This window comes from Papio anubis, chromosome 20, assembly GCF_008728515.1.
Source record: "Papio anubis isolate 15944 chromosome 20, Panubis1.0, whole genome shotgun sequence".
Lineage (NCBI taxonomy): Eukaryota > Metazoa > Chordata > Mammalia > Primates > Cercopithecidae > Papio > Papio anubis.
The window spans coordinates 20,562,287-20,578,479 of NC_044995.1; the positions used below are offsets into that span (position 1 = coordinate 20,562,287).

The 16,193-nt window shown below is 54.1% G+C and overlaps 1 protein-coding gene across 2 annotated transcripts; it reads right to left on the reverse strand.

Annotated features, from left to right (window-relative positions):
• Positions 1–4,190: 4,190 nt before the first annotated feature.
• On the reverse strand, positions 4,191–15,855 carry APLP1 (amyloid beta precursor like protein 1). 2 transcript variants are annotated; one of them, XM_009194199.2, is made up of 17 exons: positions 15,517–15,855; positions 14,488–14,631; positions 13,338–13,470; positions 13,018–13,130; positions 12,625–12,758; positions 12,328–12,512; positions 11,746–11,876; positions 10,640–10,714; positions 9,693–9,851; positions 9,479–9,607; positions 7,359–7,458; positions 6,147–6,254; positions 5,863–5,886; positions 5,318–5,388; positions 5,020–5,082; positions 4,755–4,898; positions 4,191–4,632 (listed from the first exon to the last, which is right to left on the reverse strand). In XM_009194199.2, exons 1-17 carry the CDS (start codon positions 15,661–15,663, stop codon positions 4,534–4,536), a joined length of 1,959 nt encoding a protein of 652 aa, XP_009192463.1. In that variant the 5' UTR covers positions 15,664–15,855; the 3' UTR covers positions 4,191–4,533. The 2 variants fall into 2 exon arrangements, with proteins under 2 accessions (XP_009192463.1, XP_003915417.1); XM_003915368.3 differs by having other exon boundaries at positions 5,863–5,889.
• Positions 15,856–16,193: the final 338 nt, after the last annotated feature.

Sequence of the window (16,193 nt, forward strand, 5' to 3'; positions counted from 1 at the left end):
ATCAGACTTTGGAGCTGCTGGCACCTTGATCTTGGACTTCTCAGCCTCTAGCACTTGTGAGAAATGAATGTGTATTGTTTAAGCCACCCAGCCAACGATATTCTATAACCCAAACTAAGATGCATATCAACACACACATGTGCACACACCCACCCCACTAACATGATAAAATGTCCCTCAGAAACTTTGTGTATATATATACATTTTTAAAAAATAACAGGGTCTCACTCTGTTGCTCAGGCTGGAGTACAGTGGTGCAATGTCAGCTCACTGCAGCCTCCACCTCCTGCCTGGATTCAAGTGATCCTCCTGCCTCAGCCTCCTGAGAAGCTGGGACCATAGGTGTGTGCCACCACACCCGGCTAATTTTTTTCATTTTTATTTTTGTAGATACAGGGTCTCACTATGTTGCCCAGGCTGGTCTCAAACTCCTGGGCTCAAGGAATCCTCCCACCTCGGCCTCCCAAAGTGCTGGGATTACAGGCATGAGCAACTGCATCTGGCCATATATACTTATTATTATTATTTTGAGACCGGGTCTTAATCTGTCACCCTTGGCTTTCTGCAGCCTCTACCTCTTAGGCTCAAGCAATTCTCCCACTTCAGCCTCCTGAGAAGCTGGAACTACAGGCACTCACCTCCATGCTTGGCTAATTTTTTTTTCTTTTTTTTTCTTTTCTTTTTTCTTTTCTTTTTTTTTTTAGAGACTGTGTCTCACTATGTTGCCCAGGCTGGTCTTGAGCTCCTGGACTCAAGTGATCCTTCCACCTCAGTCTCCCAAATTGCTGAGATTACAGGCATGAGCCACTGCACATGGTAGAAACTGAATTATTATAAGAAAAATTGGCCGGGCCCGGTGGTTCACGCCTGTAATCTCAACACCTTGAGAGGCCAAGGCAGGTGGATCATCTGAGGTCAAGAGTTCAAGATCAGCATGGCCAACATGGTGAAACCTCGTCTCTACTAAAAATACCAAAATTAGCCAGGCATGGTGGCAGGTGCTTGTAATCCCAGTTACTTGGGAGGCTGAGGCAGGAGAACCATTTGAACCTGGGAGGTGGAGGCTGCTGTGAGCCAAGATCACACCACTGCATTCCAGCCTGACAAGACTCTGTCGAAAAAAAAAAAATTAAAAATTAAAAAAAGAAGAATTACCAAGATCATCTTCAGTGGGAAAAGAATGGTTCAGATAAGTAACAGCAAAATTATTTTTCCTGCTGTAATTTGAATAACAGTATTTTAAAATTAAGTACTCTAAGTATTACCATTAAACTTTACACACTGACCATATTGAGCAAAACTGCCTTACTTTTCCTGTTTCACCTGCTTGGAGCTCCTTACTTATTGTTAGCCTGTTGATCACTCTTGGTTGTGAAAATACAAAGGCAGCTTTCAACCCCTGTGGTTCCTGTGGTGTTAGTGATAGATTTCCACTGGGCTCATCCAAATATAACCAAAGATATAACCAGTATCAGAATGATTGTGCAAACTGACTTCTCTACAGAAACTGGCATTGCGTCCAACTTGCACCATGAAGCGTCTTCTCTTAACATCTACCAGGTGTATATTTAATATACACGAGCTATATTTACAGTTATATATTATGAAGAACCACAGCTAACTCACAGGCCCTTTGGGAGAATTAGAAATAGATGCTCCCTCCCCAAACCATCTGTCAGAAAATCATGCGAGATACTGACATTAGAACATGACACTTTACTGCCATCTGCTGGGAAGCTGTGGTAAAAAAGCAAATCTACAATGGGAGGTGAATGGTATCACTTGGATTTTTATTTATTTATTTATTTATTTATTTATGGACAGGGTCTCTCTATGTTGCCCAGGATGAAGTGCAGTGGCTATTCACAGGTGCTATCCCACCACTGATCAGCATGAGAGTCTTGACCTATGTTTCCTGGGCCGGTTCCCATTCCCAGGAAGTCATCATATTGATGCTGAACTTAGTGTGGACAGCCAATTGGCATAGTGCACTACAATCCAGAAGCCCTGGGCTCAAGCAATCCTCTTGCCTCAGCCTCCCAGGTAGCTGGGACTACAGCAGTGTGCCACTGTGCCCAGCCACGTGGAATTTTGAAGCGCACAATCAGAACACCATATGGGACAATCTTGGAGTATTAAACAGAAGGTTAGCAAACTGGCCAGGAGAGTGGATACTGGAACCAGGCTTCTTGGGTTGAATTGTTAGCTCTGACTCTTCCTAGATGATGACATAGAGCATGTGATGTAATGACTCTCAGTCTCATTTCCCAATCTGTAGATAAGAATAGTCATAATACCGATTCCATTGGATGGAAATGTGAACTCCGAATATCTGAGACAGGTCTCAATGAATTCATAAAGTTTATTTTGCCAAGGTTGAGGATGTGCACCTGTGACACAGCCTTGGGAGGTCCTGACAACACGTGCCCAAGTTGTTCGGGGTACAACTTGGTTTTATATATTTCAGGGAGACATGAGACATCGATCAACATATGTTAAAATGTACTTTGGTTCTGTCTGGAAAGGCAGGACAATACAAAGCAGGGAGGAGGCTTACAAGTCACAGGTAGGTGAAAGACAAACGGTTGCCTCCTTTTGAGTTTCTGGTTAGCTTTTCCAAAGAAGACGATCAGAGTATGCCTCTGTCAGTGAGCACAGGGATGACTTTGAATAGAAAGGGAGGCAAGTTTGCCCTAAGCAGTTCCCAGCTTGACTTTTCCCTTTAACTTAGTGATTTGGGGCCCCCAAGATTTATTTTCCATTCACAGAAGTAATGATTAAGTGTGCCAGTGCATGTAAAGCCCTCAAAGTAGTGTCTGGCACAGGGTGAACACCATATGAGTGTTTGCTACCTTAATACTTTAAAATTTATTTAACAAATACTTGCTAAGTGGCAGGTGCAGTTGTAACATCTCCACAAATATTAACCCTTTTAATCCTCCTAACAACTCTCTTGGGACAGATAACAGCATATGTGGAGGGCTAACCCCAGCCAGCATAATGGGACATGTGAGGGTATAAATTCCAATACTGGGCACGGTGCTGCACGCCTGTAATTCCAGCTACTCAGGAGGCTAAGGTGGGAGGATCGCTTGAGGCCAGGACTTGCAGAGCAGCCTGGGCAACATAGCAAGATCCCATCTCTATTTTTTTTTATTTTTTATTTTTTTGAGATGGTGTTTCCCTCTTCTTGCTCAGGCTGGAGTGCAGTGGCATGATCTTGGCTCACCGCAACCTCCACCTCCTGAGTTCAAGCAGTTCTCCTGCCTCAGCCCCCCAAGTAGCTGGGATTACAGGCATGCACCACCAAGCCCGGCTAATTTTGTATTTTTAGTAGAGACGGGGTTTCACCATGTTGGTCAGGCTGGTCTCGAACTCCTGACCTTAGGTGATCCGCCCGCCTCAGCCTCCCAAAGTGCTGAGATTACAGGCGTGAGCCACCGTGCCCGGCCTAAATTTTTTTTAAAAAAATTATCCAGGGGTGGTGGTGCGTGCTTATAGTTCCAGCTACTCGGGAGGCTGAGGCAGGCGGGTCACTTGAGCCCAAGAGTTGGAAGCTGCAGTGAGCTATGGTTGCACCACTGCACTCCACCCTAAGTGACAGTGTGAGACCCTGACTCTTAAAAAAAGGGAGGTGGGGAAAGGAAAGAAAAAGAAATTCTTCTGCATTTATATGGGCAGTAGGGGGAGAAAATAAAACGAAGTTCAGTAGGCACGTGCAGATATAGATCCCTTTCTGGGACACGTGACTGGAATCTCCACACTCCAGAGGGTTTCTATAGATTGCCCAAGAAGGAATGAAGACTTTGGGGAATGGGAAGGTGGTTCACGATTCATAATATCTTACAGGACTCTCGAAGATTGGGGTGGGCGCTGCGTGTGATTGTGTGTGAGGCTAAGCAGATGGCAGGGGAAACTCGCTGGAGCCCAGCCTCCTTGGGGTCCACGCTGGTACCCAGCAGAATGAGAGTTAGAAGGTGCGGCCAGTTCAGCACCGCGGAGAGCTCCGGGACAGGAGCTGATCCCGGGCCTCTGAGCCCAGCCCCCGGCGCTCCCAGCCCTTCCCGCAGGTCCCGCCCAGATGTAAAGCTTCGTCATCCCGTTTAAAGAGGCCAAGGCGGCCTGGGCGGGGATGACACCGCGACCAGCTGTGGTTACAGACTAATTCTCCCACAGAGACTCAGGCTGGCTTGGTAGGGAAGAGGACTTTATTGGGATGTTAGTAAGGAAACATGAAAGGGTGAATTCCAGGGAAATAGACACTAGGACCAAGGATCCTAAGGATCCATAAATTAACTTAAAAATAAATTAAGGTGAGGAGGTGCCACATGGGGAGGCTGCTGGGACTATCTGGGAATTCTTAGGGATGGAATTTGGAATTGGAAAGGGGAAATAAGAATTTCCAGCCCTCTCACAAAAGGGTGTGAAATGATCACTTCAAGACTCCCGGCTGCCCTAGGCTGGGAGTTGGGGTTCTGGGGCTCCAGGAAGAGGGGAGGTCTGGGTTCGGCTGAAGGGGTGAAGGGGGACGGGTCAGGGTCGTTCCTCCAGGAAGCGGTAGGTGGGGTTCTCATAGCCGTGCCGCTGCAGTTCGCGGAGCTGCTGCTCCTCCAGGGTCAGCATGGGGTCCACCTGCAACCGGCAGGGGAACGACAGGACAGTGGGGTGCGGGGGCGGGACTGCCCGCAGGCCTCTCAGCCTGCCCACACCCGGGCTCAGGAACTCTTCCCACACGCCGCCCTGGTGGGTCTCACCTCCACTACGCCATGGCTGATAGCCCCGTAGGGCTTCTTCCTGCGCAGGAGCAGCATGGAGAGGACGATGAGGGAGCCTCCGCCCGCTCCCATGATCAGCAGACCCGACACAGCCTCACGGGACACCCCTGTCCCAGCTGGTGCCTGCAGGGAGAGGAGATGGGGCAGAGGGCGTCTTTGAGGGACCTGTGTGGCTTTGGGAATCACAGCCTGGCCGCTGACCTCTGGCCTCTTCCCCTAGGTACCCGGCTGTTCCTCCTCTTACCAGCTCATCCCTCTGAATCTCCGATGAGTGGAAAGGGAAACCCCTTGGAACAGACGCATTCACCTGGTGGAGCAGGAGGTGTCAGGGACCCAGAAGCCTGGCGCCCGCCTCCTCCTCCCCAGCGGCCCAAGAGAGCGTCCCCCAACCCTCTCATTTTCTAGGATCTCAATTCCATGTCCTCAGCTCCCTCTTCCCTCAGGACAAGGAATCTAAGCCCCCAGCATCTCCTCCCTCATACCCAGCAGTATAGGCCCCGCTCTTGTTCCCCTTTGGGAGCCCACAGGTCTGACCAACTTACCTTTTGCTCATACTGTTCCAGCGGGGACATCTTCTCTTTCTCAGGGGATGCAGCGTCTTGTTCTGTGGACCCTACCCCCAAGTCTGATCTCATTCTTTTTTTTTTTTTTTAGACAGAATCTCACTCTGTCACCCAGGCTGGAGTGCAGGGGCATGATCTCAGCTCACTGCAGCCTCAACTTCCTGGGCTCCAGTGATCCTTCTATGTCAGCCTCCTGAGCAGCTGGGACTACTGACACGCCCCACCACACTCAGGTAATTTTTAAATTATTTGTATGTACAGGGTCTCATTATGTTGCCCAGCCTGGTCTCAAACTCCTGGCCTCAAGGGATCCTCCTGCCTCAGCCTCTCAAAGTGCTAGGATTACGGGTGTGAGCCACCAGCGCCTGGCACTATTTCATTCTTTAAGGTTCAGAGGAGGGCCTTGGAAAGTATATCGGACTCTACCCCAGGGAGTCTGAGGTTCCCAATGGATGGACCCTGTTTCCTTCTGGGTTCAGGGATTAGTGGGATTTGGAGGCTGGGGTTAACTACGAGACACTCACCTTTTGGAAGGGTCATGGGGGTGTCTGCTGGAAGCCAGAGGAAGCAAGGCAGTGGAAGAGTGAAGAGAGGAGGGTTATCAGCAAAGAAAGGTGGAGAAACATCCTCCCAGGGACCAAGAATGAGGATGGGGGATCCTACAGAGGCCTCCGCAACCTCAGACGTTCCTCCCCATCCTCTCCCAGTCACTGTGGTGGTGAAGACACCCTCAGACTCTAGGGGATTACAAATTAAGCTGGGGCATGTTCCCCAATGTCTGGGGTCATCTATATGTGGGCTCACTCACCATCCTTGGAATCTGGAGGCTGCAGCCCACCCTTGTCCTCACTGCTGCCCCCAGGGGCAGGGGCTTCCAATTCACTGGGACCCAGGTATTCAGAGTGGAGGAGTTCCTCTGAGGGGGAGATGCAGAAAGGTGGCTGAGGTAGTGAGCATTGGGGTGAGTGAAGGGCACCCTAACAGTAGAGCAACTGGGGGATCGTGCAGACAGCAGAGTCAGCCCCAAGTGTGGGATAGCCAGAAGTGTGGTCTGAGAAAGTGGGAAGCTGGAGGGAGGCACTGCTGGCAGGAAGGATGGAGGCTGAAGTTTCAAGATTATGGCTTTTTTCTTTTTTTTTTTTTGAGACAGAGTCTCACTCTTGTTGCTTAGGTTGGAGTGCAATAACGTGATCTCAGATCACTGCAACCTCCACCTCCCGGGTTCAAGTGATTCTCCTGCCTCAGCCTCCTGAGTAGCTGGGACTAGAGGCAAGTGCCACCACACCTGGCTAATTTTTTAATTTTTAGTAAAGATGGGGTTTCACCATGTTGGCCAGGCTGGTCTCGAACTCCTGACCTCAAGTGATCTGCCTGCCTCAGCCTCCTAACATGCTGGGATTATAAGCGTGAACCACTGCGCCCAGCTCAAGATGATAGCTTTCTTAAATACCAGGAGAATCAGGGTTATGTGTGAGATATCCAGGAGGAAGCCACAATAGATCTGGGGGCTGTGGTAGGTCACACTTTCTGGTATGCATATAGGTTCCTTCCCTTGAATCTGGACTGGATTTGTAACTTGTTTTAACAAATAGAATGTGCACCCAAGCCTTAAGACCTAGCAACTTCCACTTTGATGTCTTGGAGAGCATGAACGGCCAAGTAGGGAATCCAGCTACCCTGCTGGTGAGACCACACGGAGAGGCTCCATGGAGAAGAGAGGCCCTGAGCCTCCTTGGAGAGGGAGAAAGGTCCGTTTGTACTAGACTCCCAGCCCCCAGATGATCTGCTAGCTAAATACAACTGCATGCTTGACCACTGGCAAGACCACTAGAAGAACCACTCTGCTGAGCCCAGACTGGATGGCAGAATCATGAACAAAGAAAAATGGCTGTTGATTTTCACTGCTAAGTTCTGGGCTGGTTTGTTACAGAGAAATAAATGAAATTGGGGGGATCAATATTTAGGAGTCAAGATCTGCCCTCAGAGTTCTGGAATGGGGGCCGGGGTAATAGGCACTCACGGATTTGGGGCCGCAGCTCCTGAGCCAGGTGAGGGTTCTGGTCAAGCAGGCCCAGGCTCTGATTCACCCTCTCCTCAATCACCTGAAGGTGGGTCTGCACCTGTGGGGAGTGGACATGAAGGATGAGCTGGGCAATGCAGGCTGAACACGAGGAAACTGAGGCAGTATGAAGGAGGAATTCAATAGCGGCCAAGGAAAAGCGGCACATGCAATGGACAGGACGTGTGGCACAAGGGTCAGGAACTGGGCCATAGGAGAAGGAAATTGAAGAATGAGGTCCAAGGAACAGAAAGCGGGGTTTGAGGGGATTCCAGAGACAGGGATTGAGGACTGGAGGGTCATACAGATGACATAGTTCAAGGCAAGATTTGGAGTTCAAGAGCACAGAACGGATTCCATAGACAGAAAGAAAACATCCAGGAAAGGGGAATTCAAATTTGAGCACACAGAACAGGGGTTCCAGGGAAAACAAGGGGAGTTATGGAGAAAGGAGGTCGAGGGACAGGAAGAGGGTTCAAGGAACAAGGGGATTCTCGACTGGGCACAGTGGCTCATGCCTGTAATCCCAGCACTTTGGGAGGCCGAGGTGGGCTGATCACCTGAGGTCAGGAGTTCGAGACCAGCCTGGGCAACACGGCAAAACCCTGCCTCTACTAAAAATACTAGATTGGTGCAAGTTATTGGGGTTTCTGGCCAGGCACGGTGGCTCGTGCCTGTAATCCCAGCATTTTGGGAGGCCAAGGTGTGCAGATCACCTGAGCTCAGGAGTTCGAGATCAGCCTGGCCAAATGCTGAAACCCAGTGTGTACTAAAAATACAAAAATTAGCTGGGGTCAGGTGTGGTGGCTCACACCTGTAATCCTAATACTTTAGGAGGCCAAGGGTGGATCACCTGAGGTCGAGTTTGAGACCAGCCTGACCAATATGCTGAAACCCCGTCTCTACTAAAAATACAAAAATCAGCCAGATGTGGTGACATCTGCCTGTAGTCTCAGCTACTCGGGAGGCTGAGGCAGGAGAATAGCTTGAACCCGGTAGGTGGAGGTTGCAGTGAGTCCAGATCACGTCACTGCACTCCAGCCTGGGCAACAGAGTGAGACTCTTGTCAAAAAAAAAAAAAAAAAAAAGCCTGGCATGGTGGCAGGCTCCTGTAATCCCAGCTACTCAAGAGGCTGAGGCAGAATTGCTTGAACCCAGGAGGCGGAGGCTGCAGTGAGCAGAGATCATGCCATTGCACTCCAGCCTGGGTGACAGAGCAAGACTGTCTCAAAAAAAAAAAGAAGTTACTGCGGTTTTTGCCATTACTTTCAATAGCAAAAACCGTAATAACTTTTGCACCAACGCAATACAAAAATTAGCCAGGCATGGTGGCACGCGCTGGTAATCCCAGCTACTCGGGAGGCTGAGGCAGGAGAATTGCTTGAACCCAGGAGGCAGAGGTTGCAATGAGCCAAGATTGCACTGCACCACTCTAGCCTGGGTGACAGAGTGAGACCCTGTCTCAAAAAAAAAAAAAAAAAAAAAGAGGATTCTGGGAAAGGCAGTGAAAATCCAAGGGACAGAACATAGGATCTGCCGGGCGCGGTGGCTCAAGCCTGTAATCCCAGCACTTTGGGAGGCCGAGACGGGCGGATCACGAGGTCAGGAGATCGAGACCATCCTGGCTAACACGGTGAAACCCCGTCTCTACTAAAAAATACAAAAAACCAGCCGGGCGAGGTGGTGGGCACCTGTAGTTCCAGCTACTTGGGAGGCTGAGGCAGGAGAATGGCGTAAACCCGGGAGGCGGAGCTTGCAGTGAGCTGAGATCCGGCCACTGCACTCCAGCTTGGGCGACAGAGCAAGACTCCATCTCAAAAAAAAAAAGAACATAGGATCAAGGGCAGGGGGAGTAGGAATCCAAGGGACAAGAAACAGGCGTCAAAGGCACAGTGTGTGAGGGTCCATGTTTCAGGGTCAGGAAGCAGAGTTGAGAGACTGGGAAGGGGCAGAGAAGCAGTGTTCAAGGGATAGGAAGGGCTTCAAAAGACAGAAAAAGGGTCTAAGGGACAAGAGAAGAGCCTGAGGTGCTGGCGTCTGAGGAATAGTGGTGCATTTGGGAGCTGGGAGGATGTGAGCACCTGGAAACGCATCTGCTGTGCTTTCTCGGGATCCACGGCAGCCACGTGCTGGTAGTGGCGTAGCGTGTGCCTCTGCTCCTTCTGCTCCGCACGCAGGTAGTGCCGCAGGGCCGTCAGGACACGCTCCGCCTGTGGAAGGGACACAGGCTGCCCAAGCCCACCCTGATCCTTGTCACCCTCTGCTCTCTGCTCTCTGCCCCCATGGTCTCCGCACCTGAGGCGGATCCCCCTGCAGGGCCGCAAGGAAGCCCTCCAAGGCGGCCCGGCGCTGGTCGTTGATAAGGGCGATGACACGGGTGGCATGGGTCTCCACCAGGCGCTGTCGCTCACCAGACACCTGCTCCTCCAGGGTCTGCAGAATGGACTGGAAGTGCTGGGGAGCGGGTAGGCACAGGGTCAGGAGAGGAGAAGATGGGTCAAAGCCTGGTCAAAGAGAGCCTGGAAAGGCAGGGCTACATGGGGTTAGGGGGTGTTCCAGGGGTCCAGGCCTGGGCAGAACCAAAGGTTACGGACTGGAAGGGGTGGGCTACAGGGCCAGGCAGAGTGGAGGTGGGACTAGGCCCACGGGGAGCCAATGTGAGGATGTAAACTGTAAGACTGAGTGGAAACAATCTGGGAGCAGAACTGACCAATGTTAAGGTGAAAGGGACAAAGCCTTGCAGGGCTCCTGGCCTGGGCAGGGTCAAACTAGAGACAGGCTGTGCATAAATGACACGATAGGGGTGGGACCAAGAGCTGGAATGGGGGCTAACATGAGTGGGGTCTCCATGGGGTAGGTCAGGTTGAAAGAGGTGAGATTGGCCGGGCAGAGCCAGAATCAGGGGGCAGGGCCTGATAGAGACATGAATGCATCAAAGAGAGACCAAGAAGGCCCTGGCTGCATCTGCAGGGGCCCCGGCTTGGGACAGGACTCCAGAGCCGGCCCTGACAGGCAAGTGAAGTGTAGATGGGGCCAAATATGGCCAATCTGAGGAGCAGAGCAGTGTCAGGTCAGATGGCGGCTAAGAGAGGCAGAGCTGCATGTAGGCATGGGGACAGGAAAGGCTAAAATAGGTGGAAAGGGGTGGAACTGGATGGGCATGACACAGCCAGAGCCAGGTGAAACTGAGTATGCTCCAGGTGGCGGACAGGCATGAGTAGGACCCACTGGGGCTGTCCTACCTCATTCAGGGCCTGTCTGTCGGCTTTAGGCAGGTTCTTGGACTGGTTGTCGGCCATGGCCCATTCACGCATCACCTGTGTTCGGAGGGGAGCTTCAGGATCCCAGAATCCACCCTGATCCACCTGGCAAGTCCCCCAACCCCTCTTTAAGATTTTAGAGGTCCCATGGCCGGGCGCGGTGGCTCATGCCTGTAATCCCAGCACATTACAGGGCCAAGGTGGGTGGATCACGAGGTCAAGAGATCGAGACCATCCTGGCTAACATGGTGAAACCCCATTTCCACTAAAAATACAAAAAATTAGCTGGGCACGGTGTGAGTACCAGTAGTCCCAGCTGGGGACTCGGGAGTACTTGGGAGTAGAGGCTAAGGCAGGAGAATGGCGTGAACCCAGGAGGCAGAGCTTGCAGTGAGTGGAGATCGCGCCACTGCACTCTAGCCTAGGCGACAGAGCGAAACTCCGTCTCAAAAAAAAGAAAAAAAAAAAGATTTTAGAGGCCCTAGATCCCTTAAGTCTCACTGGCTCTTGGGTTCCCAAGAGGGAAGATCCAGAAGGAGTTTAAAGTGAAAGAAAGGCCAGGCGTGGTGGCTCATGCCTGTAATCCCAGCACTTTGGGAGGTCCAGGCGGGTGGATCTCCTCCCGCCAGGAGTTCAAGACCAGCCTGGCCAACATGGTGAAACCCTGTCTTTACTAAAAATACAAAAATTAGCTGGGCATGGTGGCAGGTGCCTGTAATTCCAGCTACTCAGGAGACTGAGGCAGGGGAATCACTGGAGCCCAGGAGGCAGAGGTTGCAGTGGGCCGAGATCCCACCATTGCACTCCAGCCTGGGTATTAAGAGCGAAACTCCATCACAACAACAACAACAAAAACCAGTAAAGTGAAAGAGTACCATAGACCAGAGTTTCCATAGAATCTGGTGGCGTCTCAGTAGGATTCTAGATGGGCCATGGATCTCTGGTCATCTTAGGGGATGGTGTTGAGAGCTCAAGGTCAAAGGGGCTTAGGGAGCCTTTGGAGGTAGTATCAATGTGTCCTGGAGGAGTTTCCTGGTATTTAGGGAGCTCCGTACTGTAGAGGGTCCTGGGGCCCCCGGTATCATCACCTCATTAATCTGGCGCATCCTACGCTCCTCCAGGTCCATCTTGGCCCTCAGGAACCCCTCGTGCTCACTGATTTCCCCAGGCATGCCAAAGTAGATATCCACACCATCTGTGGGCCTCGGGGTGGGAGTGACTGCAAGACCAGGGATCAGGAGGTCAGTCTGCAGCCCACCTCCAGGTCGCCTTTTCTACTTAGAGAACCACATTTCCTAGAGTGCACCGGAGACCATCATGCACCCAGTTTAGCCACCTCTGCTGCCTGGCATTATGGGAGATGTAGTTCTGGACTGGGCCTAGCCTTTTCTTGCAAAGCTTAGGAATCCATTACACCATCTTCCAAGCTTTCCTGAAATGATCCTCAGGACCTACCCAATGGCCCTTCTACTCCCAAGTACCCTCAAACCACCCCCTCCCTTGGCAGGTTAGCTCTTCTACCTCTGTTTTATCTAAAGATACTCTCATCTTTTCTCCTCAGTTGGGCCTTTCCCCCATAGGTCCCTCCCAAAAACAGCCCCCGGCAACACTCCCCCAGATGTTTCTCCCTCTATGGTGGAGAGGCCCCAGAGGTTCAGAGACTGCCTCACCTTTGCTGACCACTGCAAGTGTATGGGAGCTCGGGGGTGGGACCCTTTCCTCCTCTTCTTCCTCTTCAGCCTGTGGAGGCTCCACGAAGTAATCGTCTACTGGCTGTGGGAAGGATTCCTCCTCTTCCTCATCCTCAGCCCCCTCTACTCTGCTCCCCAGGGGCCAGGACCGGGTGGAGGGGTCACTGAGGGAGCAGGAGAGGACCCAGGCAATAAGAACCCAGGCCCAGGCTCCCAGGCTTCCATCCCCTGCCTCAGGAACCTTGGGATGGGCATGGAGGGTTCCCTCTCACTCACCCAACTGCTGTCCCAGATGGGTCGGGGGTCCCTGGAGGGGGACAGCACACGTACTCCACACCACGGAACCGATCCGAGCCACAGGGTAAAAGCATGCCTGAGCCGTGCAGGATGAAGCCCTGGGAGCTGCAGGCCTGTAGGAAGAGTGGACCCAGATGCCAGGATTGTGGGGTAGGAGGGGTAGATGGGGAGCTGGGCTGCCTGGGTTGGGGGTTGATGAGGCTGGGAGCCTGGATTCCTGGTTCTGGAGGAACGGGTTGGGGGATGAAATTCTTAGATCCCAAGTGGGAAGAGGATGCTGGTGGCCCAGACCCTCGGTTCTGGTGGAGGAGGGTGTTGGGGTCCTGGTTCCTGGGTTCTGGGGGCTGGGGACGGGTGGGCCAAGGTCCTGACCTCTTGTGCCTCCTGATGCCTCCGGGTTGAACTCTCGCATTGGTCCATGCGCTCCTGGTGCAAGAACCGGCAGCCTTCAGGCACCAGCAGGGCCTCGCTCACAAATTCACCAGCTGGGGAAGCGCGGGACACCAGGGTGAGACCCTCCTACAGCACCAACCCCACCCTCCTCAGAATCCAGATATTTTATCCTCAGAGGCTTCTCTGCCCCACTTAGGACACAAGCACCCACCCCCTTAATGTGGGTCCGAGAGAGGAGCTCAGAATTTTGCCCCTCGGAAACTCCCACCTCAGTTCCCCTCTCCCCGCCTGGGACTCACGCAGGCAGCGGAAGGGCACAACCTGGTGGTGGGGGTGGGTGCAGCTGCCGCTCCGGGCACCCCCGCACCAGCGCTCCATGGGGATGGCCTGGGTAGCCTGCTCTACACGTGCGATCTGCAGCTCCGGGTACATCTGGGGGGATCAGATGGGGGCAATCAGCCCACAGCCCCGCCTCTGCCAGCCACCCCTCTCCAGTAGTCAGGTCCCCTTTCTTCCCTCCCTCCCTCCCTCCTTTCTCTCTGTCTCTCTCTCTCTCTCTCTGTCTTTCTCTCTTTCTCTCTTTCGGAGATTTGCTCTTGTCGCCCAGGCTGGAGTGCAATGGTACAATCTCGGCTCACTGCAACCTCCTCCTCCCAGGTTCAAGCTATTCTCCTGTCTCAGCCTCCCGAGTAGTTGGGATTACAGGCACGCACCACCATGCCCGGCTAATTTTTGTATTTTTAGTAAAGACAGGGTTTCGCCATGTTGGCCAGGCTGGTCTCGAACTTCTGACCTCAGGTGATCCGTCCGCCTCCGCCTCCCCAAGTGCTGCGATGACAGGCGTGAGCCACTGCGCCCGGCCAGGTCCGTTTTCAAGGCTATCTTTTTTCCTGTGCTGTTTCTTTCTGAAGGTCCCTCTAAGCCCACCTCTCTGGTCACCCCTCCCCGCAGTCAGATTCGTCTCCCCAAAGGTCTCACCCTCCTTTTAGCCCTGCCTTTTCCTCTATTTCGCCTCTCCAAAACTCTCCCTTCCCATTACAGACTTGTCTTTTCGTGGCCACGCCCCCCAGCTCTCCGCGCTTTCATTGGGCTCCACCCCTTTCCCCATCTCGCTAGTCCTTAAGGTCTCTTTCTGTCGTAGCCCCGCCTATCCTTTCGCCACTCCCCACTACACCTCTGCTCTTTACAAAGACCACCAGATTCCTAAATTCCACTTCTTCTCTGGCTATCTCGCGGTTCTCCCCCTTTCCTGACTTAGTATCTCAAAACAGGTCCCCTGCCCTAGCATAGTTGCGCCTCTTTATTGGCCACGTCCCCCAGCCTCCACGTCTTAGATCCCGCGGCACCTTGGACCACGCCTTTTTTAAGTGTAGCTTTCTACGGGCGGCCCCGCCTCGTTTGGCGCCCGCTTTCCCGCTGGCCCCGCCCCTCCCGCTCGGCCCCGCCCACCTGTCTGCAGTACTCCAGCACGCGCTGCGGGTCCCGGAGACAGCGTCGAGAGCGCTGTGGGTCTGGTTCCCAGCGGCCGGTGCGCAGGTCCCGGTGAAGGGTTAGGCGCCCGCATAGTCCAGCCACCTGGGCCGACCCCGGGGCCTGGATGGAAGTGGAGGGGATAATGAGGACCCGGGGGGCGTTGGCATGAGGGTCCCCTGGTTCTTTGCTCCCTAGGACCGAGACCCCCAGCACCAGCCCCCTCCCCCAAGCACCGTTGTGCACACCGCCTCCATGGAGGCACCGTTCCCTGGGAAACAGCTCCCGTAGGGCGGGGGCGCCCTAGCTCTCCCGTTGCTATGGCGACCCGGGTCCCCCGGGATTCTTTCTGCCTTGTTGCCGCGGAGACAGACTCCGCCCCGACCCCAGCTCAGCCGCTCTGGAGCCCGAAGGGGTTAAACCTGAATCGCGGAGGAGGCCTGAACCCAGGCGTTCTGGCCCCTCCTCCCTCCATCCCTTGCTCAGGCTCCGGTTGCAGGGTGCAAAGCTGATAAGGCCTGGCTTCAGGGGCCTACAGTCCTGGACACCAGGTCCTTGAGGACTGGAGAGCTACATCTGGTTGGGGTGGGTGGTGACTGAAGGACCGGACTCCTGGGTCCTGGGAGGCTGCAAGGGCCTCCATATGGGTCCAGAGAATACAAGGGGTCTGGATTATTGGATCTAAGTGCCTCGCTGCTTGGTGGGTCCTATGTCCAGGAGGGAGGGGGTTGGGACCTAGTCACCTGGGTCTGGAGAGGGGGCTGGACTTCTGGGACCAGGGGCTCTGAATAGACCAGTTCCTATGCTCGGGGTGGGAGGGGGCTGGGACGTCGGAGGATGGGGGAGCTGGGGCCTGGAACCCTGGGTTCATAAATGCGGTTGGGGGCGCCTGGGGGCTGACCACCTGGCTGGAAAGACCGCGCTTTCTGTCCTGTACATGTCCGCGCTGGCGTCCAAAGACCCGGTCCCGCCCCTTCCCCCATCCCCCAGGACCCGGCCCGGCCTCACCTCGGCCGCGCCGGGGCTCCCACCGGCCAGGCTCCCGATGGCGGGCTGCGCGCGCAGAAGCAGCAGCAATAGTGGCAGCAGCAGCGGCAGCGGCGGCTGGCCCGGGCGGCGACTTAGACCGCGAGCAGCGGGGCTGGCTGGCCCCATGTCCCGGCCCTTGCGCCCTCACGTCCCCTGCACTCCCGCCCGGCCCGGCCCCAGCGGTGACAGGAGCTCCCAGCGCCACCGCCGCCACCTCCTCCTCCCGCCGCCCCCGGGCTGCGCCGGCGCCGCCAGCCACGCCCCGCGCCGGCCCCGCCTTCCTGGCCAGGACAATAGCGTGGCGGCTCCGCGCAGAGTGGAGCAGCTCGGGAACCCCGGGCGGGAGCCTGCGCCAGGCCCCCGCCCCTGGAGATTCCAGGCGTCCCGCCCCATGAAGGGCCCAGCCAGGAGTCCTGCTATGGGCTCAGCCCGTTGTGGATTTTGAGTCCTCCCGCAGGACTCTCACCCTCTTTAGACCCAGACACTCACAGTTTTGTCCTTCTCCAAGGATGCAAGCATCAGAGACCCCCGTCCCCTAGTAAATTCCTCTGTTGAGGGCTCAGGAATACAGGCCTCCAAAATGTCCCGTCAAGATGGCAGCAGTTGAGACCCAGTCCCCTCCTCTTTCAGATGCAGAAGTCTGGGCACCTTCTCTC

Coding starts and splice junctions, on each gene's coding strand:
- APLP1 (XM_003915368.3), bottom strand. CDS start 15,663: ATGGGGCCAGCCAGCCCCGCTGCTCGCGGTCTAAGTCGCCGCCCGGGC. Junction 11,877..12,327: donor ACTTGCAGTGGTCAGCAAAG/GTGAGGCAGTCT, acceptor CTGGTCTTGCAG/TCACTCCCACCCCGAGGCCC. Junction 4,899..5,019: donor AGATTCAGAGGGATGAGCTG/GTAAGAGGAGGA, acceptor CTCTCCCTGCAG/GCACCAGCTGGGACAGGGGT.